This window comes from Amblyomma maculatum, chromosome 1 (genome assembly GCF_055883805.1).
Source record: "Amblyomma maculatum isolate TAMU_Amacu chromosome 1, ASM5588380v1, whole genome shotgun sequence".
Taxonomy (NCBI): Eukaryota; Metazoa; Arthropoda; class Arachnida; order Ixodida; family Ixodidae; genus Amblyomma; species Amblyomma maculatum.
The window spans coordinates 424,444,947-424,469,454 of record NC_139344.1 but is presented as its reverse complement, the minus strand read 5'-3'; the positions used below and the strand labels follow the sequence as shown (position 1 = coordinate 424,469,454).

The 24,508-nt window shown below is 46.4% G+C and overlaps 1 protein-coding gene across 1 annotated transcript in view; it reads left to right on the top strand.

Annotated features, from left to right (window-relative positions):
* Positions 1-24,508, top strand: part of spel1 (DNA mismatch repair protein spel1) — a 122,422-nt gene that overhangs the window by 83,671 nt on the left and 14,243 nt on the right. Inside the window, exons 17-22 of the mRNA XM_084598698.1 lie at positions 292-381; positions 12,732-12,903; positions 14,046-14,174; positions 17,272-17,367; positions 20,357-20,421; positions 24,284-24,451. Of these exons, the coding sequence (XP_084454824.1) occupies positions 292-381; positions 12,732-12,903; positions 14,046-14,174; positions 17,272-17,367; positions 20,357-20,421; positions 24,284-24,451 (720 nt within the window). The remainder of the gene's footprint in view (positions 1-291; positions 382-12,731; positions 12,904-14,045; positions 14,175-17,271; positions 17,368-20,356; positions 20,422-24,283; positions 24,452-24,508) is intronic.

Below are 24,508 nucleotides of genomic sequence, written 5' to 3'. Positions count from 1 at the left end.
GCCGCGAGTGCTTTAAATAAGCTTTTAATAATATTCGGATTATTTCTGGCTCTGACTTTTTTCTGTATGTGAAAGAAGGATCACCAGGGCTACCCACATGGTCGAAATAACAAAACTCAAATTTTTGATGAAAATTACCATTTTTCAGCCACGTATGTCCGCTTGGGGGTGTCTCACTAGTAAATGGTCACAACTTTTGTCGGCCGTTTTTTTGTGCATATCACATTCTGTCGTTCTGTTGAATGCATTAAACTGAAGAATTTTTCCTTGCCTTCTTCAAATTTCTCGCAGGCTGCCAAAAACCTTGGTCTGGAAGCCGGCAAGACCGTCAAGCTGGAGTCCAACAAGGAATTGGGCTACTACTTCCGGGTGACACGCAAGGTCAGATACGATTGTTGGTTGCAGGCGACGCAGCGCACACTGCAGCAATCCTGCTTTGTTGTGTGGCACTTGCCTGCCTGGTTTGCCAGTAGAATAGATAGTGTATAGATAGTGTGGGGCCAAATAGCTAGTGTATAGATTGTGTGGGACCAGTCAGTAGAGTTGGGCGTCTTCTTTTTCTTTGCATGCACCACAGCAGTTCCTCCTGTGGGAAGCAGCTTAGCGAGGACAACTCCACTTAGTTTTTTTTTTTTTTTTTTTTTTGTCTTCTCAGTAAAGCCATCGACTCTCTGACATAGCTCTTTTTGGGTGTGTTCGTGGTTGTCAACTAGCAGAAAATGGTTTTGTTGCAAAGAAAACAGCATTTAAAAAAGTGCCTACCACTCGATGGTTGCTGTTTTGAACTGGATGACAGTGTCGTTTAGAATCTGTAATACGTGCGAAGAAAACTATGTCGATGCATCCTACCGAGCTTGTAAAATTGGCCAGTGATGGCAACACCCATATTTCACCTTTTAGCCTTGTTTTTTCTTTTTTTAGTTGATAAAAGTGCTCCCCTCAAGTTGAATTTTATGTACCATATCTACTCCTGTAAGGACCGCACCTCTGAACTTAGCAGTTGATTATTAAAAATGTCAGCCAAAAGAATTGTTTTATGTGTGTGTAATTTTGGCTGCATAGTAAATTCCGCCAGGAGCTAGTAGATAATGATATGTGACAGGCCAGTTACAATCACAGACCAGTCGTCTCTCGTGCCAGACTTTGCCTGAAGCCATGAGCACATGGTACACCACTGTGGTAGGTAGCGTGTATTCTAGCGATGACGTGTCACCCACCAGGTTCAGGTGGAATAAGTGCACCATTATTTTTGGTATACGGTAATGAAGGATAATGGCAGGATGATAAAGTATGGTTTGCTCAAGGAGGAAGAAAAAAAACTAGGAGGGAGCACGCGCAACCTCCTCTGACGCCGCTCCCTTCTCTCTCTTGCGTGCAATGGTTCTTGGGAATTTAGCCAACATAGTTGCCAGACTCAAAAGCAGCAGGGTACATGGTATTGTTTAGTGACTTTGGATGTCCCCGCGGAAAGCATATCTGAGTGGTCTGCCGAAAGTTGTGCGTCTCGTCGTAACACATAAGTTACTTGTTTACAATTGTTGCATTGTACTCCGTGTTTATAGGCACACTAGTGGGAACTACAGGTGGCTTTTTCATATTTGGTATCGTCAGGGAGACTATGAATTCGACATAACATTGCATGCCTGGGGAAGTGGCTTCAGCGTAACAATGTTTATTTGAGGTCTGCATTTCCTAAATGAATCAAACGATTTTCGTCTCGAACAATACATGCACATGCCCTGACAAGCAAACGTTTCGTTTCTCGAGGAGTGCGCATAACAGCTAGGATACTCACCTTTGGAGCGACAGCCCCGAGGTATATCCGTGTAGTTCTTGTATCCCGGCCGCCACGCAGCATTTCATATGGCAGTACTTTTTGTTGGGCTAGCTTGCGGGACTCAGCGCACAAAGACAGAGCACAAGAACACAACGGACGACAGAAGCGCTGATCAGCGCTTCGTCCTCTCGTTCTTCTTGTTCTCGCGTGCTTCGTCTGATCGCCGCGCCCCGCAAGCATTTCATATGGCGCAGCTGAGAGGACCCGTCCATACTCCGCGAAATACACGGGTGCACTGCGCGACGGCGGCAGCTCCCACGGGATCAGCCCGTCTAAAAGTCCAAAGTTTTATCCATTGCCTGCTCGCAGTGCGCGCCTCAGGTTTCTAGTGCAGGCGTCGCGTAGCGACGGCATTTCTTCAGAGCGAAGCGTGCGAAACCGCAACCGCAACCAGCTACCAGCTACTGGCTACCGCTTGCCGTATCACGTGACGGCTAATTTCCCATGATTCTTTTCATTATATTTTTTATGACTAGGCTCCACTTTTCCGCCGAGGCGCTCCCTCCCAGTTTTTTCTTCCTCCATGGGTTTGCTGTATGTGTTTAATTTTATGGTTTGAATTGGTTTGGTTTATAGGGTTTGACGTCCCAAAGCGCCTTAAGCTATGAAAGAGCCGTAGTGGAGGGCTTCGGAAATTCTGACCAGTACAGTGAAACCTCGTTATAACGAACAGTTAAAGAATCGGAAAATAGTTCGCTCTATCCATAATTCGTAATATAAAATTTCGTCGAAAATACATGCAAGAGCAGCAAAATTCAACCAGAGAAGGCACAGCAACTTGGAGGCTGCCTACTTGAGTCACGTCCATTTATTTACGTGCAAAGAACTGCGTTATCGCGGCCTGCTTTTTTGTGTTGATCGCGTTCCATATCACGCCCTGTTCCATAGTTTGCAAACACTTAACAAGGACAAACCCACTGCTCTCAATAGCACTGCAGTGGCGGCACAGTAAATCCAATGCAGCAAGCGCTTCTTGTGAAGTCAGAATGTTTTCATTGTCTACAGGGTCAGCCTGAGCTTCGTCTGCGAGATGTTCAGAAACTTCCACAGTGATTTCGGCGTCCGTCAGTACAGCCGTGGTCGCCGCCTACAAAGTCCTCTACAGTCATTGTTGCGAGAATGTCACCAACAAAATGTGAAAAATCGTTCCAAGCTCATCGAGCTCGCGGAGCTCTGCTTCTGCTTCGTCCGGATCGTCCTCATCGTCATTTGATGCACAGGCCTCTGCTGGAACAAAACCGGCTTGCCGAAAGCAGTTGGCAATCGTTTCGCCTTTCAAGCTGTCCCATGCCGCTTTAACGCTCCCAGCAAGTCGATCAAGTCCTGCTTCACGAGAAGAGTGTCAATCAAGTCTCCTCTTGTAAACTACCTTGAAGGCCCTGATTTTATTTTGAGCTTGGTCTTTAACGTCAGTGCTGCTCTTTTTCTCATTTTCACCGCCATCACAGCACTACGAACACCGGCGCACCACGCTCAACACGACGACCGACGCAGCCTCCGCCGAACGCTTTGATGGCCACGCCACGACGTTGCTAACACTAAAACCAAAAAACGCGGAAAACTCAAAAACCAAAAAGGCAAAAGCAACATTCGATCGCGCTGCTGCCGCCGCTGCTGAAGCGGCGCTGTCAGCGATTGTGAGATGCAAACGATTTCTCATGGCCTCCGAGATTGCCTGATCTCGGAGGCCATAGATTTTTTTCGGTTGTCAACTCCCAATGCCGTCGTGGCATCTGTGGCGCTGTTGGCGCCTGCGAGGTAGTCCTGAAAGTTTGCTGCGCCGCACAACACACATGTAGTGCAGCGAAGCCTGCCTCCTGCATCGCGAAGTTCGTAATATCCGTTTTATGCCGAACTGCGTTCGCTATTGGAAGTTAAAAATACATGTGTTTGACAAAAATATTTAGGAAGAGTTCGATATATTCAATAATTCGTTATATGCGTGTTCGTTATATCGAGGTTTGACTGTACGCGAGGTTCGTTCAACATGCAGATATCGCATAGCACACGCGCGCCGTACTTTCCGCCTACATCATAAAGCAGCCGCCGAGGCCGGAATTCGATTCCTCATACTTGGGCACAGTAGTCAAGCACCCCAACAACAGCGCCACCCTAACGGGGCATTGTTTAAATTAAAATAATGCCACACATTTTTTGGGCTTTGCAGTTACCAAGTGCTGAGTTTTCAGTGAAATTTTTTAGTGGCAATAGCATTTTAAATAAAACTTGCCCATTGTAGATTTCAAGGTGCAACTAAGAAACCCACCCTGGAAGTATATGGAGTTCTTTAGTTAGTATAGCCGAACCCAGATATCTCAAACCCAGATACTTACAATTATTTTCAAGTACACTTACTGCCCCTTTTAGAATCCTGAGCAGGAGCATAGGAAAGTTACATCGTGCATCGAACACCAGTTTTGGCTGGCCATTTGATGTACTGAACATCACACTGCACATTGGAAGTTGTGCTTTCCCCAAAGGGGCTCGCATCTCCTGCAGTCATTTGGCGTGTGACACTGCGAGATGTTTGTAAGCCATGCGTGCAAAGGAATGAAAGAATATTTGCCAACCACACGCATAAAAGAATGGGAGAGCTTGTTTGGCGACAGCTGGTATAGGTTAGGCGCATCCTTTGCAGCTGCTTTGGGGGAGACAATGCAAAAGACCAAAGCATGCTAGTGTGCGAGAGGCGCACTGGCGGCCATGGCACATGCCACCATTACCCTCTTTCTTTGCGTTTTCTTAGGGGTGTGCGAATATCAAATTTGTCGAATACGAATCAAATACGAATACTTAGGTTCGAATATCGAATAATTAGTCAGGCACATTTAGCCGCTACAAAACTTTTATTTGAGAATCCAAGAACATCACAGCTCATTGAAAGAGTAAGTGAACACAAAAGGTATGGCTGCACAAACCACATCACATCACATCACACCACATTACCTAAAACAGCTAGCACAATGCACTGATTAAAAGGCTAGCTTGCCGCACAAAAGGGGCTTGTAGGGATGTCACGAAATCGGCGCACATTTTCATCAAGCCGGTACGGCGCGAGGCCCGCACGGCGTCGCGTGGAAGGCATGGAGAGAAAAGCCCCCTTCCCCGCGCGGGAGAGCACGTAGCTTTGTACGCGTTGCCGTGACCCTCTTTCCCATTGCCCGGGGAGGACGGTGGTTCATAGGCCTGGAATGTGCCAGGCCTTTCGAGAACTTTCTATGGGACCTGGCCAATGACGACGCGCGGCTCAACGGGAGGAAAAGAGAGCGCTATAACCAGCGAAGCTAAGTGTGCGCGCGCGCTAGCTTTGGTGCGTGCTGACAGACAGACGCGGCGCGCCCTATTTAAAGAGACCGAGCCGCTTGTGAGTCAGACAGTCAGTCAGTTCGTCAGTGTTTTGCGACGTGCTCGCCTGTGCTTCGGCTGGACTCCCGAGGATCACCCGCTGCTGGCAAGCCCACGGACTTTCAAGGGAGCGGTGCTCGTCTCGTATGGCGGCCACATCGTGACTCCTGAGGCGTCGGACTGCAACAGTGCCCGGTGAACAATTTGGTGTTTCTGTTGTAAAGCCTGGGTTATTGAATCGTTCTGTAGTTGCATGCTTAGCGTTTGTATTCTGTGAACCTCTCGTCTGTTGTATTTCACGTGATCTTGTGTATTCATTGTATCGTCTCTTGCTCTACATAAATTGTGTTTTGTTTCTTACTTCTGACTCCGATCCTTACTCTGGTTTGAACCGGCGACCGCTGGGCACCAAACGACCACCCCCTTCTGTCACTACAAGGTAGTTGAATTCCGGCAGAGCTTGCCACGCAGGTCGAGGGCATCTCCTTTGCGACCGGAACAGCTACCCCCACTCACTCAAAGGGTGTCTGGGAGTGTGCACCGTTAAGGGCGCATCGTTAATAATACCCCCTAATTATTAACGGGTGACAAGGGATGAGCATTAAAGATTGTCGTGAAGGAAAACCAATTGCTCCACATGGTCAGGTAGAAACCGTTCCCTTCTAGTTGAAACAACTTCTCCGGCCACAGAAAGTGCCCTCTCACTTGGCACTGAAGTGGCAGGTATTGTGAGGTACTTCATACCGAGCTTTGATAGACTGGGATACCTGAAAGAACCAACAACCCTCCACCACTCGCATGGGTCACTGTCTCGCTTTAACATTGCTCTTCTGAGTAAGCAGCAAACTCCCATTCTGCAGCAGGAACTGCCTCAGTTCCCTCAGCATTCTTTGCCAAATTGTCAAACGCATGCCAGACATTAGATGAAGGCTGTTGGTGCAGTTCTGGCCTCTGCTTTTTAGCTGCTGGATCTGTTCCTTTCACAGGTGCACATAGGAATATTTCATGAAGCACTAAATCTTTTAGTCACATCATTTTTTCTTTCTCGGCTCTAAATATGGTGGATTTGAAGCGCGGGTCTAAAAACATGGCCAGGCATGCCTCCTTGTCCTCTGCATACAGGGGAAACCTTGTTTTGACAGAACATGCCAGTGCTGTATTAAATCCAGTTGTGCCAGTAAAGTTGGCGAGATAGTGCAGCATTCCAAAAATGAGGGGTATTTGAGCCGAAAGTGACGGATATATTTCCGTACTGGCAATAATGGTGGCTTCAAAGAATGGATTTAGCACTTCTACATATTTTGAAGCCTCTTTCCACTGCTGTGAACTGAGCCCATCAATATTGCTGTCCGAAGTGGAAGGTCCACAGTGACTGCCTCCTTCATTTCCAAGAGACGAGACAGCATTAGGTATTGGCTATTCCACCTAGTTTCAACATCTTACACCAGACGGAGAGGATCTTTGCCTGTTTTTTTTTGGTATTCCTTTAGTCGCTTTTGTGCCGATGAACTGTGCTTATAATAGCCAACAATCTGTCTAGCTTTCTTGCACAGGCGATCGATGGCGGATACGATATCTTGCATCGTTAAGGGCGAGCTGCAAGGTGTGGGCGAAGCACGATCGCGCTCAGTCCATGGGAGTCTTCTGACAGCGGCACGGATGTTCCGTTCATTATCGGTCACAATGTATTTTTCACAGTTGTCAGGTATCTCCCACTCGCTGCACATCTCGCCCAGCATAGCTGCGATATTTTCAGCATAGTGGCTGGCAGCCATGTAAAGTGTGTTAAGCGTGAATTGCTTTATTTGAAAATTAGGAGACAGAAGGTGGCAAGTGAAGCTCATATAGCTTTCGTTCACTCGCGATGTCCTCATGTCGCTGGTAAAGCAAACAGCTACAGTTCCCCCTTCAAAAGCATTGCGGAGTTCCGGTTTCACCTTTTTTCGCGTATCGTCATACATGCGCAGAACAAGCACGCGCGAAAGCGTAGAGTGCGATGGCAGGCTATAGTTTGGAACAGCTGTTGCCAAAAGCTCTTTAAATTCGCGGTCTTCAACGATGCTGTAGGGCTGCAAATCAAGCGCCACCATAGCAGCCACCTTACTATTTGGTGCTTGCGTACTCTTTTCTGAAAGTGGCTTCATCGGGCGCACAAAGTCGGCCATGGTAGGCTGATCTTTTTCTGGTGCACCTGCAGCGATCTTACGATACTCTTTCATCAAGGTCGGATGCAGCTTCAAATGGTTGACAAGCGGCGTTGTTGTTTCTGTAGGAATTTGAAGCACTAAGCTGCACGTCGTGCACTGCTCCGTCGATGGCGTTGTCTTTACAAAGTACAGTCGAACCCGGTTATATCGAACCCAGATATATCGAATTTTGGTTATATCGAACTCGCGAAATATCCCCTCGAAAATCACATGTAAAAGTATAGGAACGCCGTGTCATATATTGAACTCAATTTCACCGGTCGTTCGATATATCGAACTCCACACCACGCACTGGAAAGTGTGTCTTCCCCAAAGACGATCGCATCACCCTTGGCCGTTTGCTGCGTAACGTTTTCAAGCCACGCGCGGAAGGAATGAGAGGGGACAGTTCGGCGACGGCTGGTCTGGGCAGCGCCGCGCCCATTCCCCAAAGGCGTGCGCTTCTGCAGTTGTCCTTTCCCGCGCGCCAACACATGACGTTTGCCGCGCCCATTCCCCAAAGGCGTGCGCTTCTGCAGTTGTCCTTTCCCGCGCGCCAACACATGACGTTTGCAAGCCTTGTGCATGGGTGTGCCCATTCTTTTGCCGAGCTATCTCTTTCCTTCAGCATGCGCAACGCATGCACCAAGCCAGCTCAGCCTGTTTTCAGACAGACGTCGGACGCTTTCTCCAGCATGTGTTGCGAACCCTCTGCGTGCGGCGACGGGGCGGCGGACAGACGTTGCTATGGCGCCTGCGGATGTTAAGAAGCGGCAGCTTTGTTTTTTTTTTTATCTTTATTATTATTATTATTATTATTTTTTTTTTTGTGAGTTATCCTTTCTTATCGTCGTGCTGTACGCGCGGCGTAGCGTAAGATATGGCGGCTGCGGACGTTAAGCGGCAGGGTGTGTGTGTTTTTTTTTTTTTTTTTTTTTTTTGTGGGGATGTTTATTTTATTTATTTTTTTTTTATCGTTTACCCTAGCATGTATGAATCGGCGAAAGCACATGGTCAGCTGCTGCTATCATGACGCCCGCCCCAAGCGCAGCGTTATAAATCGAACCAGGCTTGTGCAATCAAGCCATCACGGGCACTCTGCCAAGTTCGCTCCCCGCCACCGCAGGAACTATCAGAAGATAAACGCGCCCTGACGTTATCGCTGCGCAGCATCTTGGCACGCTGCCAAGAAATAAGCTGTGGATGAGACGACCGAAACGGACTGACGCGCGCCATCGACATGCAAGCGAAAATGCTCGCGATTTCTGCTGCCGCGGCGACACAGAAACCTTGTTTTGAGCTGCCGGGGTGCTCGAGCGGTGAGAGGGACGCAGTTCCAACAAGTTTTGAAAATTTTCGCTCTGTCGCTGCCCCTCGTCGCTGAGATCGCTCAGTCGCTTGCATGTAAGCGAGCTGGCCTTAACGCATTTTTTTATTTTTTTTTCTTCAAATTCTCGGGTGCAAAAGTGGAGGGTGGGTTCATTATGCGAGTGGCTTAATTACACGACAAATACGGTATCATTTTTTCGCATCATAAGTGCCGTCACAAGCCGATTTCTGTATATCGAATTATCGATATATCAAACTATTTCGCGATCCCCTTCGAGTTCGATATATCCGGGTTCGACTGTACTTCCAAATGCAACTCTTTCCTTTTCGTTTCGGCGGTGTGTCCGCATTGTTCCCCCGCTTCGCGGGCAGTCCGCCACAATCTTCGTCCACCATGACACGAATTACCGAGTCGAATGCGCAGTCGTAGGTCGCATGCGTCCGTTGCGGCATGGCCCAACGTTAAGCTACTGTTAGGCATCAAGCACTATCACGGATCTGGGTGCCACCATGTTGCTATGTTGATAGGTCTTGCAGACAAAATCGAAACCAGGGCTCGCAGTGGAATATTCAGTTGATTGCGAATATTCGTCTCATATTGAATATTCGATGATTTTCGAATCGAATATGAATAATAAAAATATAATATTCGAATTATATTTGAAAATTTCGAATATTCGCACACCCCTACTTTTTCTTCCCTTGAAGTAGCAAGCAGGTGCTGAACATTGGTGGCAGAAACACGTAGCATTTCAGGGAACACTTTTTAAGTACACTGCTCAAAAGCAAGGAAGACATCAAATTCAATGCAGCTGAGCAAGGTTCCTCTGGAGCATGTCGTGCACACCCTGCATCTTTTGAGAAAAACTGAGAAAGCCATGTGGACATGGTTTCTGCAAGTTCGAACTAAAAACGTGCTCGTTGATGGCCCCATGCTAATGGAAAAGGCGGAATGGTTCGCCATTATTCTTGGCAAATAAAACGTCAATGGTGGCACTAGGTGGCCACAGAAGTTCAAAAGCCAACCACAGCATTATGGGAAATGTTATTTCAGGTGAAAATGAAGCTGTCAGCAACCAGGAAGTGCAACACTGGCTTTCTGAGGAGCGGCCGAAAAAGCGCGGATTTTTTATCCCGCAGAAATTGTCAGTGCGGTTGAGACTGCGCTTCTCTGATGAATGTTGCCAAGCAAGACTTAAATTTCGAGGGCGTGCATGTCACGATGGGAAGATGTACAATGTGCATTAGACACTTTTGCTTGCAACAAATATGGATAGGTTTGGTTTGGTCTACGGCATTTAACGTCTCAAAATGCTATGGGAGACACCGTAGCGGAGGGCTCTGGAAATTTCGACCGGCTGGAGTTCTTTAATGTGCACTGAGATCACACAGCATATGAGTGCCTTGCTTTTCACTTGCCGAAAAGCGGGCTCTGTGGCCAGGATTCGATCCCGCATTCTTCGGCACAGCAGTCGTGTGCCCTAGCCATTGCACCACCACAGCGGGGCACAAATATAGATAGATTTTGTAAACTAAAGCCATTTCTCTTCCCAGTTTGCCAGGAGGGGATTGTTCAGCAGCTCCTAATTGCATTCACATGGGAATTGATATCAAGCTTCACCTGCTGGGTCCAATCATACAGTCACCTGGAACACCATGCAGTAGGGTGCAATGACCAGCTGTTTCTGTGAGGCAGGCCTTGCAGTGGCTGTAGACAGATGCTGTGGACGAATGCGGATGTTTGCATGAGGAATTTCTTGACTTGTTCCATTTTCTGGGTGCGGTGGTCCCACCTGAAGTGGCTGTCGATGATTTTGCTAACGCTTACGACTGAGTTCAAGCTGTAGCTGATCTAAATGAGTCTATCCACACTGTAAGGTTCGGTAGAAGCACACTGTTAACAGTCCACATTGTCTAGCAAGACGTAACTTGGTTTCGGGCACTTGATTCAAAGAGCCAAATTCGCTCTTGATCTCAAACCCGCCTGTCTATTCAAGACAAGTCGTAGCTGTATATATACAGTCGAACCTGGATATATCGAACTCGAAGGGGATCGCGAAATAGTTCAATATATCTATAATTCGGTATACAGAAATTGGCTTGAAACGCCACTTTCTATATTTGTCGCGTAGTCAACCCACTCGAATAATGAACCCATTCCCCATTTTTCCCCCGAAGAACTTGAAAAAAAAAATAAATAAAAGCGTTTGGTGGCGCGTCCCTCTGTCGCACCCATTGTCGCATCCACAGCTGATTTATTGGCAGCGCGCCAAGATGCTGCGCAGCAATAACATCACGATGTGTTTATCTTTTGACTAGTTTTTGTAGACCTTGCGGTCGCAGGGGGCGAACTTGGCAGTGTGCCCGTGTGATGGCTTGATTGCACAAGTCTGGTTAGATTTAAGTTCGATTTATCACACCGCGTTTGGGGTGGGGCGGGCGTAGTCCACTGCTACAAAATCATTGGCAAGAATGATAGCTGCAAATGCCATTTGGAGCGAACAATGCAAAAAGCCAGTGTCATGATCGCAGTCGGCCGTCTACTTTCGTTAAATCATAGATGAAAGAATGAAGGACACTCGCAGAAAAAAAAAAAAAAAAAAAATCTGCCGCTTCTTAACATCCGCAGCCACCATAGCTTACCTGCGCCGCACGTTCAGCCCGACAAGAACAACTGTCGCAAAAGAAAAAAAAAATTGCTGCTTCTTAACCTCCGCAGCCGCCATAGGATACGTTCAGCACGACGGCAAGAATAAACGACTCTCGCAAAAGGAAAAAAAAATAAAGATCTGCCGTTTTTTAGCATCCACGGCGCCGTAGCTTACGCGCGTTCAGTACAATGACAGGAGACGCTCATCGCCGCCGCGCACAAAGTGTTCACAGCACACACTGGAGAAGCGTCTGCCGTGGGCCGAGCTGGCTTGTCCGTGCATGCGTAGTGTGTGCTGCTGCAAACGAAGACCGGGAAAGAGAGAGGAAGGGGAGAGATAAAACTTGGCAGAAGAGTGGGCACACCCTTGCGCTTCACTCTATCACGTTCCCTCTCCCGAACACCACGGTTGCATTGGTTCCCTCCCTTTCCTTCACACACACAACTTGTAAACATCACGTGCTAGTGCGGCAGCGATCACCGCAGATGCGCGCGGCGCTGCCCTAGACCAGGATATTCCGTGAGTTCGATATAACCAAAATTCTAAATATCTGGGTTCGATATATCCGGGTTCGACTGTAGTAGCATATTTCCTAATACTTACGTCACCATTATGGTTCTTTTCTGCCCAGTGCTCGCAACTTGACTTCATATTGAAGGTCAAGGGTTCATGTCCACCATGATGGCTACTCTGGTCACTATGTTGGCTTTGGTTTAACTCTAAGACATGCTGTTGCTATGCCAAACTAACAAGGTCAATTCATGGTCAGGCTTCACACCTGACTCAGCTTTTGCAGCTTTGGCCATGAAGTAGAGCTTTTGCTCCAAAAAAGAAAAACACTTGAACATCACTAGCATTCATCTTTCTATGCCATAGGCTGTGATGCCTATAAGCTTAACAGCCAGTGTTTTACAACTGCCTCAGTATCCTGTGCATCCGTGGTTCTAGAGTAGGAGAGGGCAAGAACTGTGCTAGGCCAATAGGCCTTATAGTGTGCAGCAATGTGACATCAGTGTGTCGCTCTATGCACACAGCCTGTTTTCTGTGGAGGTCACAATGTGCATGCCCATAGCATTGCTCTTTCATGCATGCACACGTTGGCCGAGGGTTTCAAGTTTGCCTGCTACAATAGGTTCTTGTAGTACTTCTGTTTCAAAGTTGTGTGCACCTCTGATCAATTCCCGCTTTTTTTCTGGTGCCATTTGCAGCGTTACTGACTTCAACTTGTTATAGTCTTCAGTCTATCACTTTGTTGACATTGTGTGGAACAAGCAACCCGAAATTAGCTTGCACCTGCAATTTCGCAGATGAATCTATGTGCCCTCCTTCCCATTCGACAGTCTGACCTGTGCCGTACATGCAAACTTTTGATACTGAATTCAGGAAGAGCCAGCGCTTCGGTCAAGTAAAGGCTATACGACCATCGACACAAAGCAGAATGGCGTGCGCTTCCGGAATGGGGAACTTGCAGCAGCCAATGAGCGCTTCCTGAATGCCCGGGCTGACTACGATCGTGCCCAAGAAGGCATCGCCAAGATGATCGTCGAGATTGCGGGTGCGTGCACATGCCTTCATGGCCTGCTTCTCCTTTCATTAGGTGCTTCAGTGCGGTCAACATTGTGTATCTGATTTCACTAATGTTCTTTTCTAATTACTGCTTCCGGTTCTGTTTGACTTTCTTTTTTTACTTCTATTGTCTATAATAACTCCGCTCGTATGGCACAAATGTATAGGTGGTTTATGCGAAAGCTTAACAGCTTTTGCACTGGGGGATCCAGAAACAAGCGTGAACATGTGAAACTAGAAAGGGTTTTACACAGGTATCTTACAGTCGGGGTGATTTTACTGTAGCTCTCGATTCAATCACGGTTTGCACCGATTTATGAAATTCCCCGGGCTAGAATGTATCTAGTACAATGTGCAGAATTTCAAATGTCCCAGACACTCTCCCTTGCCATTACAGATGGTACAAATTCACAAGCTGTGACAGCACCCGTGATCACTAAGCACTACCTGCACATCACTAGACTCTATGATTACCTGTTGCCTGGTGACATGTAGCCCATACATTGCAGACATCGATATCACCAATCGTGATAGTACCCTCATTGAGCAGTTTGCGGTGGCACGACCATAAATGCGCCCTTTTAGCCACAAAATCTGGAGGAATGCATTTTCTATGCTTCTGAATATGAAATTTATTTGTATTGAAGCATTGTTTATCTAAAAATTCTACTCTGCTTTTACCATTTCGAGTTAGCGAGGCTCCACTGTTTATATCGCAGCTGGCAAGTTATTCACGGCTCACATTGCACATTTTGTAGTAATTTGAGCAGCTTACTCTTACCTTTAAAAGCATACAGCCCAAGGAGAGTGTTCCTGAGTCCAGCAACGTGCTTTGTTTTCGATCCTCAGCAATCATGATCTTTTGATAACAGAAGGGGCTTGCGCCCTCTATCCCCCCAAACTTTGGACTACCAGATATACCGTGGTGCCCCACTTGACACCTTAACCCCTTGAGCTTTACACTTTTGACGGGAACTGTACATCTGTGCACACTGCTGCAGTGTACAGTGTACAGAGAGCAACTATGGCCCTCTGGTGGCAGATGAGGTGCTGTGAATCGAGCAGGCTTTGGAATGAGCATGTCCTCAAGCCTGATGCTCTTGTCTGATAGCCATTTGACCTGCCACACAGCTGGCTATTGGGAACCCCTGCAGCAGCTGTCTGAGGTCATCTCACACCTAGACGTCCTGGTCAGCTTCGCGATGGTGGCTGTGTCGGCCAGTGGCAAACCCTACGTCCGACCCACAATGCGACCAAAGGGTAAGTGGATCTCTCCGGCAGGTAAAAATGTCCGGAATGTGTTGACCATTTCACGCCCCAACTGCCATTTCTCATCAGAAACTTTTTTTTTTTTTTTTTACGACAATAGTTATAATATTTTTACTACATTATACAGCAGGAGGCCAGCAGCATGCCATCTGTACTGCTGGCAACAGCCACATGGTTCAAGCTGGCTTATAATAGTCCATGCTTAAACCGAATGGCACGGAACACCCCGCACTGGGGTGTCCATTGAGAAAAGAGTTTTGCCCTCTGAGAGTTAAGATAGTTTTATGTGCCTTTTCAGTTTTATAAAAGTTTGTTTTGGTTCACCATCATGCTGACAGTATGTTTGAGGTGTTCACCAGGAAATAAAAAAGGTTTGTAACTTTTCAGCTTTGTGAAAGTTGGTTTAGGTTTTCCTTGGTTTTAAGGGTGCTGGATCTGTCAGAATGCGAGGATGCACTCTGAAATGTAAACAAATGCCCCCCCTTATTGAGTCGAGCAGTTTAATTACTCGATCTATCGACATGCAGTGACCTGGTCAGAAATGTGAACAAATATCCTGCCTTATGAGATGAGAAGTTCAACTACTCTATCTTCAACATGTGACAACAGTCAGAAATGTAAACAAGTACTCAAGGTTAACTGGCAATTGATCACAATTTGCTGAACTGGAAAATGTCACCTGATAACTTTGCAAACAGCAGCGCTGTTTTTCAGCTCAGAATTTCTGAAGAACATTGCAGCACAGTAATTTTATTTGAGGAAATGTCTCCATTTGAGATGAAACCGTAACTTTATTTGATGAATGCTTGCATGATGGTTGTCTCCATTTGAGATGGAACAAGTGAGAAGGACAGCTTTCCCCAGTTTCATAAAGCGTTGCTTTGTTCAGGGGGGGGGGATTATTATTATTAAGACCTCCACTGCCCTAACGTTGGTGCCCGTTTACAAAATAGCCACATCGTATTTTGAGGACGCTTCACCTCACAATCTATGCTCTGAAGCATTGCAGGAAAGCTTGTAGTGCAATGGAATTCTTCATGTGCAGTGCATAGTTTCAGCATACAGCGTACTGCAAGCAGCATATGGATGCACACGAGGAATATATGTGTAGGCATTAGAAGAGTTTCCCCTTCACAAACATGTACACGCACCAAGATTAAAAGAACAGGGACATCTCAAAAAGAAGTTCAAAAGTGGCTTGAGTGGCTGATATGCGAGCCCAGTCGCACTCATGGGATGGCGTGAAGTTAAAGCGAAACCAAAACTGTGCGACTGAGCTTTATTTCAGAAATAGGGAACTTTTCATCGGTTCTCGTCATCTTCCCTGCCATAGTACATGCGAGATGCCCTGGCATCACTGTTTCATGCAGTTCTGGTCCTGGTTGACATATTTCGTGTGTCTTGTGTGTGTACAGGTTCTTCAAAATTGTAAGGAATGTAGAGTTTCAAAAACAGCGTGCATATTTATGCCAAGTTCTTGCTTTCTTAGCAGTAGTATATCTGTGATCTCTGGCTGCGCGGCTAGAGCCGTACCTCGACGCTAGTTCACGTCTGAATTAACTGATGGGAGCCTGCCCATGTCTGAATTAACAAGCACTCAGTGCAACAGACTTACTTGCGCGTCGGCCATCACCATGCTCCTAGTTCAAATTATCTTGATGCCTGAATTAACATTGGTTGAATGAACGAGATTTTAATAGTTGCAAATATGTTGGAAAAATTTTCTGTGGCCTTTTAGGCAAACATGTTGATTGAGACTAATACCATTAGAAAGCGAATGGCCTCCTCTAAATTTTTATACAGTCGAACCTCGCTGTAACGAACATGGATAGAACGAATTATCAGATAAAAGTAACTAAAATCAAAGTTTTGTTGGTCTATGCTTTATTTCTGTAGGAGTTCTTTCTGTATTAAAGAATGAAAAATTCGAAATTTGACGTTCGGTTGGTTATAATGAACAGTTTTTGTGCATTAAAACGGCAAAAAAATGTGTAAAGAAACCGGAAAAAACACCAAGAAATGCAATTTTTCAATCGATCGAATTGCCCGTTGCAGAGAAGTATGTTTAAATCACCTGCGCATTCGTGTGCCGCATCATCTAGCAGCGGCAACGGAAACTACCGCCAACGGCTTTTGGCCTCTGAGATCACCGCTTGCAGGGGTGTCATCTCAGGAGTCTGGGGTGTGAGGTAGATAAAAACTAGCGCCAACGGTCCGTGGCTTCCAAGATCACACTTCAGTGCATGGTGATCTCGGAGGTCATAAACGGCCATGGCTGCACTCTAGTGTCGCCGCCACTGCCGCGTGAGCTCGGCCATACAAAGGCCGATAGGCATATGACTGACATGTCATCACCATTGCCTCATCATGCTGTGAGCCCCTAGTGTGCCTCTGGCACTGTGACCGACCCGTGCACGCACACTGCACTCCCCGAGTCCATTGGCTCCTTCGCATGAATTGTGTGCGGAGTCAACATCCCTTGAGTATTTTCCATATTAGTGTGCATTTTGTTTTGTTTTATTTGCAGACTTATTTACTGGAGTTTGGGTTTAAAAAGAATATCAGATATAACAACCGAATTTTCGCGCTACTTACCACTTCGTTATAATGAGGCTCGACTGTACTACCCGCTTTGGTATCCAGTATGTTCTGGTTAATGCAAAACATATGAGCTGTGCCGCACAGAAGGTACTACTTTTCCCATGAGCAGGAGAGCATTAACAGACTCCACAAATAACTCCATGCAATTTTTTTTTGCCAAACAAAATCAGTAGCACATATGCCAACGCATATGTTTAATTAGCAGCAAAAAGAAAAAAAAAAAGATTTATCGCCTAGAAAGTCTGGGTTTGGTAATGAAGCATTTTTATTCGGTCCATTGAATTCAAACTCACAACGTCGGGGCCAAAAAGGACTCTGATCAGTGAGTGGACGTGATTGGTGGGGGAGCCTGGCCTCGGGAATCGACCTGAAAATAATATTATTTTTATATAAATGCGGTTTGTTGTGTCTGTTCGCTTGTTGGGTATTTGGCATTGTCGCCACCATGGAACGATATGATGTGACTGAGTGTTGTGATTTTGTACAGGTTCAGGTGTGATACAGATGACAGCCCTACGGCATCCCCTGGTGGAGGCTCAGGAGGATGTTCTCTTCATTCCGAATGACGTTGAAATGCGCAAAGGTGAGAGCCGTTTGCACCATGTCTGCACCATGCACATCACTGTATATTGTTGCTTATAAGTGAGTTTTTTTTTTTTTTTTTTTTTTTTTATGCATATGGGTCTACTGAAGTTGGGGGTTCACCTGTGCAAAAAGCTGACCCGACTGTTTACAAGGCTACATTGTCAGTTCCTGTTGACGTTCATGCTGGGCAAGATACATGGAGCAGAGTCCTAGTGTCGAAGCATACAGTAAAACCTTGGTACAGTTAAATCTCATTACAAGAGTCACTGTTACAAAAGACACTCGGTTACAAGAGACATCCGAAAATGATTCGGTTGGTTTCCCTATGTCTGCCATGTTAACGACATTGCATACAAGAGACATGGTTACAAGAGACGCTCGGTTACTAAGGACAACTTTTTCAGGTCCCTAGAGTAAATTCTTCACTATTTAGAAGAGACACAACCAAGGTATGCCTATGCAATGCAGCTGAAGCATACCAACTAGTACATGATGCACTTCAGATTCCCTTAGCTAAATTCTGTTCCATATCAGCATCTTTTTTGTTGCAATATGTCAGGAACTAAGAAGGAGGGTTTCCCCATGATTGGAAAGTCAAAACGACCCCATTGGCATCGCATTACCGTCACCTATGAAGATCAAAATTCATGAATGACATCCAGCCATCGTTGTTAAAACTTCATCACAAGATGAAAGCTCAAATTCTTGGTGTCTTTCTCTTTGTGGGCAATGCTTCTAGCAGCACCAAAATTCTCGTGCTCAAAGCCACCAAAGTTATTTTTTTCCCATCAAACTGCACACGCTACCTTCAACTAATATACTAAGGCATTATGCACTCTGTCATGTTGCTGTACAAAACAAGGTTGGTAGAATGCCAAGACTGTACAATAGTAATTGATGCGAAGTTTGCTGTTCAGGTGGTTTCAGGTGTCTGGAGTGGCCTGAGAAGTGAAGCTGCGAAAAACTGTTTCAGACAAGCAAGCTTTAAATATGGTGACATGATGTAAGAGGGCCCATATACGGATACAGTGGAAAGCTTCCTTGAAAATGAAGCTTGGGCGAGCATCCAAGAGAGGGCTGCAGTACTAGAGTCTTTTGAGGAATTCGTTTCTGCAGATGGTGGATCTTGTGTGCTCCTGAAAAGCTTACAGATTGTGCAATTCTCGCACAAGTAAATTGCACATGTGCCACAGAGGATGACAATGAGGACCTTTCAGAGGAAAAGTGTCAGCATCTGAGGACGACGAGCATGTAAGAGTGCTTCAAAGCTATTTAGAGCAACAAAAAGGCTTTCAAAGTGAAGTGCTTTACCTTCAGAATTTGGGAAGGAATATACTCCGCACTCGCAAAAATACATACTAGTATGAATAACTTCTTTAAGCTTTCTTGAACAATACCCTGTTAATGTGTGTGAATGCATTTATATATATGCTGATGTGCAGTAAACTGATCAACACATTGCTTTTAGAATTTTTGGTTACAAGAGACCTTGCTTACAAGAGACAACTTTTTCGGGTCCCTTGAGTGTCTCTCGTAACGAGGTTTTACTGTAATTCGAACTCGGTTAATTCGAAATCCTGGATAATTTGAAGTTTTCTGTGGTCCCGTATTTTCCAATGTAAATCTGATTGCATAATTCGAACCGGTAGCTTGCGCCAGCCCGGTTGATTTGAAAATTTGGGGTTCTATGCGGCAATGCCCGATCCATGTTTCGCCACAAACCCTGCAAAACGACGACCCTACAGAGCCGTGACGCAAAGTCGCATATTGATGATCTATAGGCGACGCGTCCGAGCTGGAGCACTCTAGGCACAAAAATCGGCGAACATTTCAAAACGCGCGCCTGTAGAGGAGAAAAAGCGAGCATACAGTTTTTGTCACTTGATCTCATCCCCACTTTATTCCATGGCATGTTTCACCCTGTTTTTGCACTGTGTAAGCGGCAGCACGCGTTCCATGCTGCAACCACTCTTCCCCCGTGCCTCGCAACACTGCAAGTACACTCTGCGCAGCTCTCGCCTGCGCCATTTCTTTGTGTTGTGCGCGGAAGTTGGGGGTCAGCTACTGCGCCGTTGTTCTTTTGGGCTGCGCAGAAGTGTAGCTTTGTGACCAGTGAACGAAATGCCGAAGTACAAAGCTTTAACGCTGCAGCAGAAGTCCTGCTTGATCCAAGAAGCAAGCATGAACGCTTTTTCCAAGACCGAGTTGGCTAAAAGGCACGGCGTGCCCCTCTCGACGTTGTCCACAATACTGAGCAACAAGTCGAAGATGCTAGAGGCCTGCGGCAAGACACATTCTTCGAAGCGGTCACGAGTGCGGGCTCCTGCATATCGAGATGTGGAATCTGGTCTGCTTCACTGGCTGCAGAAAGCAAACGCTGCCCACCTTCCAGTCAGTGGAACGCTACTCTAGGAGAAGGTCAATGACCTGGTTCTGCAACTTGGGCACGAATAATTCAAGTCTAGTAACGCATGGTTTACCTGTTTTGAAGAACGCAATAATCTGACATTTCTGACCTTCTGTGGTGAGAGTGGTAATGCTAACGAGAGTGTTGTCGAGAATTGGAAAAAGCACACTTTGACGCTTAGCGAATACGGTGCAGGTGACGTTTACAAACTTTATGAGGCTGCACTTTTTATAAGATGCTACCAACAAAAACATTTGCAGTGAAGGACACCGTAGTAAACGGTAAAAAACAAGCCAAGGAAAGGATTGCTGTGTTGTTTGGCGCGAACATGTACGGTAAACACAAGCTGCTGCTACTGGTTGTCAGAAATACGGGGAAGCCTCCCTGTTTCAAAAGAAGATTTATTGGCACCACCTGCTCAAGCGTGTTTAGCATGGTTCATTTTGTTATGTTCAATTTTTTGGAACTTTTCGAAACTTGCGGAGTACAAAATAACAAAATCGGTTTGTATTCTGAGCGTAATCTTCGACTGAATCAAGCCTCAGTTATGCTTCCTCTATGTTATTCTTTCTTTTTCTAGGTTCTAGTTCATGCTACATCATCACTGGCCCCAATATGGGTGGCAAGTCTACTTACATCCGATCAGTGAGTACTCCTGTTTCATAGTGACCCTGTGCTCTTTTTTTTTATTTTTTCAGCAATTCCAGCACGAAAACTCTAATTGCGTTCCATTTTCCTTGCTCGTTCACACTGATGGTTGCTTTCCCTGATGAACATTAAAACAGCATAAACGATACCTACGGGACCAAAACAGTAATTTGAAACTACATGGCTGGTGGTAGTTCAGTGATTCAGTTTGCTGCTAGTCAGCTGCGTGCAAGTGTTAAAGGGACCATGCAATGGCTAAAAAGGCTACTGATAAGCGTTTTGAGTGGGTAAAACGAATGCTTTCGATCATTCGCCCAAAGTATACAACCCCTTGGAACAAGGGCAGCAATTTATTATTAATTTTAAAAAAGTGTTTTTTGAAATTTGCGAGCCGCTTGGTCCTTGTGTGGCAGTGAGATTTGGTACTATTCTGCTGTGAGATTTGGTACTGGTATTCTGCCGTGAGATCGTACGTCACAACTACAGAGAGTGACAGGCTGCGATTGGCTCCAGCCTCGGCGGCCACTACGTCACAGACACACTTCCAGTAGCTGTGGAAGTTGTCTGCCCAAGTGCTGCATGCACTGCTTGTGTGAACCCATGAGCTTGGCACTTTGGTTCGCGACGTTAATGCAGAAGGTGGTGCCTTCTGACTGAAAGTGCGAGTCGGCACCTGAGTGCGAAAAGCACACAAGCTGCTCCGATTCAACATCATACCGATCGTATACTTCTGCTTCAGATCATATTTCAGGAGCTGCACATGAAATAGGCGTCGTCAACCTTCGAGTACTGACCGACGAAGCAGCAACAGCATACTGTAGTCCCGTCTCATTTTTGCAGTGTCGACCATTCGTGCGGCATGTTGATACTAAATGGAATGTGCGTCAAAAAACGTCTGCCCTCAGCTGCATCGCGAAAGTCAAATTGGCACCGATTAAGTGCAGCATCGGATGCCACCAGGTTACCACACAGATGCAATCCGCAAGTGCTATGGCCTGCGTCATCCTGGCCGTGCGCTGCTTCCTGGTTGTCGCTAGACCTTGCTTGTATGGCATCGGCCACTTCGCTTCTCTAGCATAGCTGCTCGCGTGCTCCTGTGCGCAATTCTCACGTGCAGTCGTGGAAATCGGCGACAACCTGCGCTGTCGATTTGCATGTGCCGGGCTGCTTTGCAGATGTTTTACACTGTCGATTCTGGCTCGTACGATGCATACACATGATATAAAACACCCTTCCAGAATACGTATTGGCACTTCCTAAACAATGTGCTAAGGGATTTAAAAAAAAAACACTACACTTCCTTTTGATTAATCTCACTTCTTAATATTCGTGGACGAGTAATTCATGCTCGCCTGTAATCCGATATCCAAACTTTGTAGCGATCTCTTGATATGATCAGTCCGTGCTCACACCGATGATACGTACACATTCTGTTCGTTGTGCATCACAAGAGATGCCTCTCGCCGACCGTCGTGAAAGCGCTCGTTCTGGCTAAAAATGACAACTGCATCTTTGCATGCGTGCAACTCGCACACTCGTCTGCCAGCATACATGCAGAGTTGTTGCTATCACGTCAACTCCATGAGGAGACCGACCACCATTGGTCAAACCACAGAAGACTGTGCCAAAACTGCTGACACCGGAGACTGACCAGCAGTGTGTGAGAAGGGGTCTTATAGAAAGCCATACTCGGCTGGAGTTCACGCTAATTTGCACTCAATGGGAGAGGGATATGAAGGGAAGGGCTTTTTCGCGGCAGTCGAAAGCAGCTTGCCCACCTGCAGACATGAGCTCGCGAACGATCCAGGTCGTTTGGGCGGCCATCGCACACGATTCCAAGAGGTCAAGAAACTGCAGAAGCCGGCTGCCAAGGAAGACATGAGACAAAGTTGAAAGCTATGCAAGCGTAGACAGGAAGGGAAATAAAGGCAAAGACCAATGAATGCATGGTCGATGCTCGGGAAAACTGGCGCGACAACCGGAAGTCTGGGAACCGAGCGTCACCCAATGATGTTTTCAAGAACAGGGAGGAGTTCCCAAGCTGATTTCTTCATGTTTTTCTGCTGTCTCGTAGTGTTGAGTTGAGAGAGAAGAGAAGGAGCACCATTTTTAATCGCCAATATCTTCGGTGTTAATGAAACTAGCTGAAAAATTCTTGCAATGAATTGACTAGTGAGAGAGTACCTATCTCTTGATGGCTTCGCTTTACCTCATTTTAGGCATTTCATAGTCCCTTTATGTAGAGAATGCAGGACAGAGCACAGTTATTTATTTGACCTCCATGTGCCTCCAGCTAATGGCCTGACAACTGCATCGTTATGAATTTTTTGCATTGAACTGCGCCCACTGTGATACCATTTCATGACGGTGGAGAGTTGCATGCATTGACATATGCTTGGGGTCCATTTTATTTCTGTTCAATAAAGGCTGTTAGCTGGGGTATTGACATGTAATATTCGGTGGCGACTTATATACAGTAATATACAGTCGACGACGGATTTTTCGGACTCTCAACGGACCACGAAGGTGTCCGAAAAATCGGGCAGTCTGAAAAAACAAATGTGCACCAAAAAAGCTCAATTTACTGCCTATTATTCACTTTGAAGCCGGAAACAGTCATGAATGCTTTTCTGCACCATGCTCCGCTTCCGTGCTAACAGGTCTGCCTGAATTTCGCTTGCAACAGCTCAGCTTGCGTCGGCTGTGCTGCTGCAGGTAAGGCATCGTCGTTGTTGCTCTCAGACTCCACAAGCACTTTGCGAATAATTTCTGCATCTGTGAGCCCAGCGCACAGTTCCAACTCGTGGTCCACGTCTGTGAACTCTGAAAACGAGATGTCTGATGGAATTTCGACACCAGCAGTGCGAAGGTCGTGAATGAGCTGCTCACTGCCTGACAGCTGCTCGACTACGCTCTCCTTTTCCAAGGCAGCCGACTCGTCATTCAGCACAAATCCCGCGTGGCGGAAGCAATTGCGCAGCGTTGTGGGTGCTACAGACTTCCACGCATCGGCGAGCATACTAAGTGCTCCAAGAAAATCGACAGAGTAGGTTTTCCCACTGTGGAGGCACACCACAACCACCCACCACTGGATCACAATACAGACTCCCTTGAGTGCCTTCTCGCTGCCGCGTTGCACGCAGGAAAAAAAAAAAAAAAGCTTTTTATAAAATTTGGAAATAGCTTCTTGAGGAACTGAAGCCGATTCAATTAAATGAGAGTCACAGTAGCGATAGAACATAGTTCTCGCATCAGCATGACCACGGCTTGGCCTGCTCGCTATGCTCGGCAATGCACTTGAAATGCACGTCAAACACGCAGAGGAACAGGCAGTTAAAGCGATCATGCTAAAAAAAAAAAAAAGCACTCCGGCGGCGAGCAGCGACGGCAGCGACGTTGTCCCGGAAACTGAAGCTACTGGGCAAATAATATAGCCTCGATCCAGCGTCAGTTTAGCTAAGGAGCGGCACGCAAGGCCGGCACCGGTTTCGAGGCTATTGAAGGAAAAAGTAAAGGAACAAGACGGCGGTAACACTGCTGAAAATGTGTGGCAGTTGGCCCGGCTGACTGACTATTGGAATGTCCGAAAAATCGAATAGCCCTCCTTAGAGTGTCTGAAATTTTGAGCAGCGTAATACATTGACTTTATAAGGTATGTCCTGGGGCCGGGAAAAAGTCCGAATAATCAAGCATGTCCGAAAAATTGGGTGTCCGAAAAATCGGTCATCGTATATACAAAAATTATAAATACAATCTGTTCAAATTATTATCAAAGTAGCCTTTTGAAAGGTTTGTTTTCAGCCATTCTCCTCACAAACTCACTCATGGTGGTGGCACCCTCCTTCACATGTTTCTGCAGGTGGCACTGGCGGTGCTGATGGCACAGGTGGGTAGCTTTGTGCCATGCGACACCGCTGAGGTGTCCGTGATGGATGCAGTGCTGACGCGCATCGGTGCCGGCGATCAGCAACTCAAGGGAGTCTCCACTTTCATGGCTGAGATGCTTGAGTCTGCCCACATCCTCAGGGTGAGATGCGGGTTTTGAAGGCCTGTGACTTTTTGCTCTTTTAGGGATCGAGTTCAG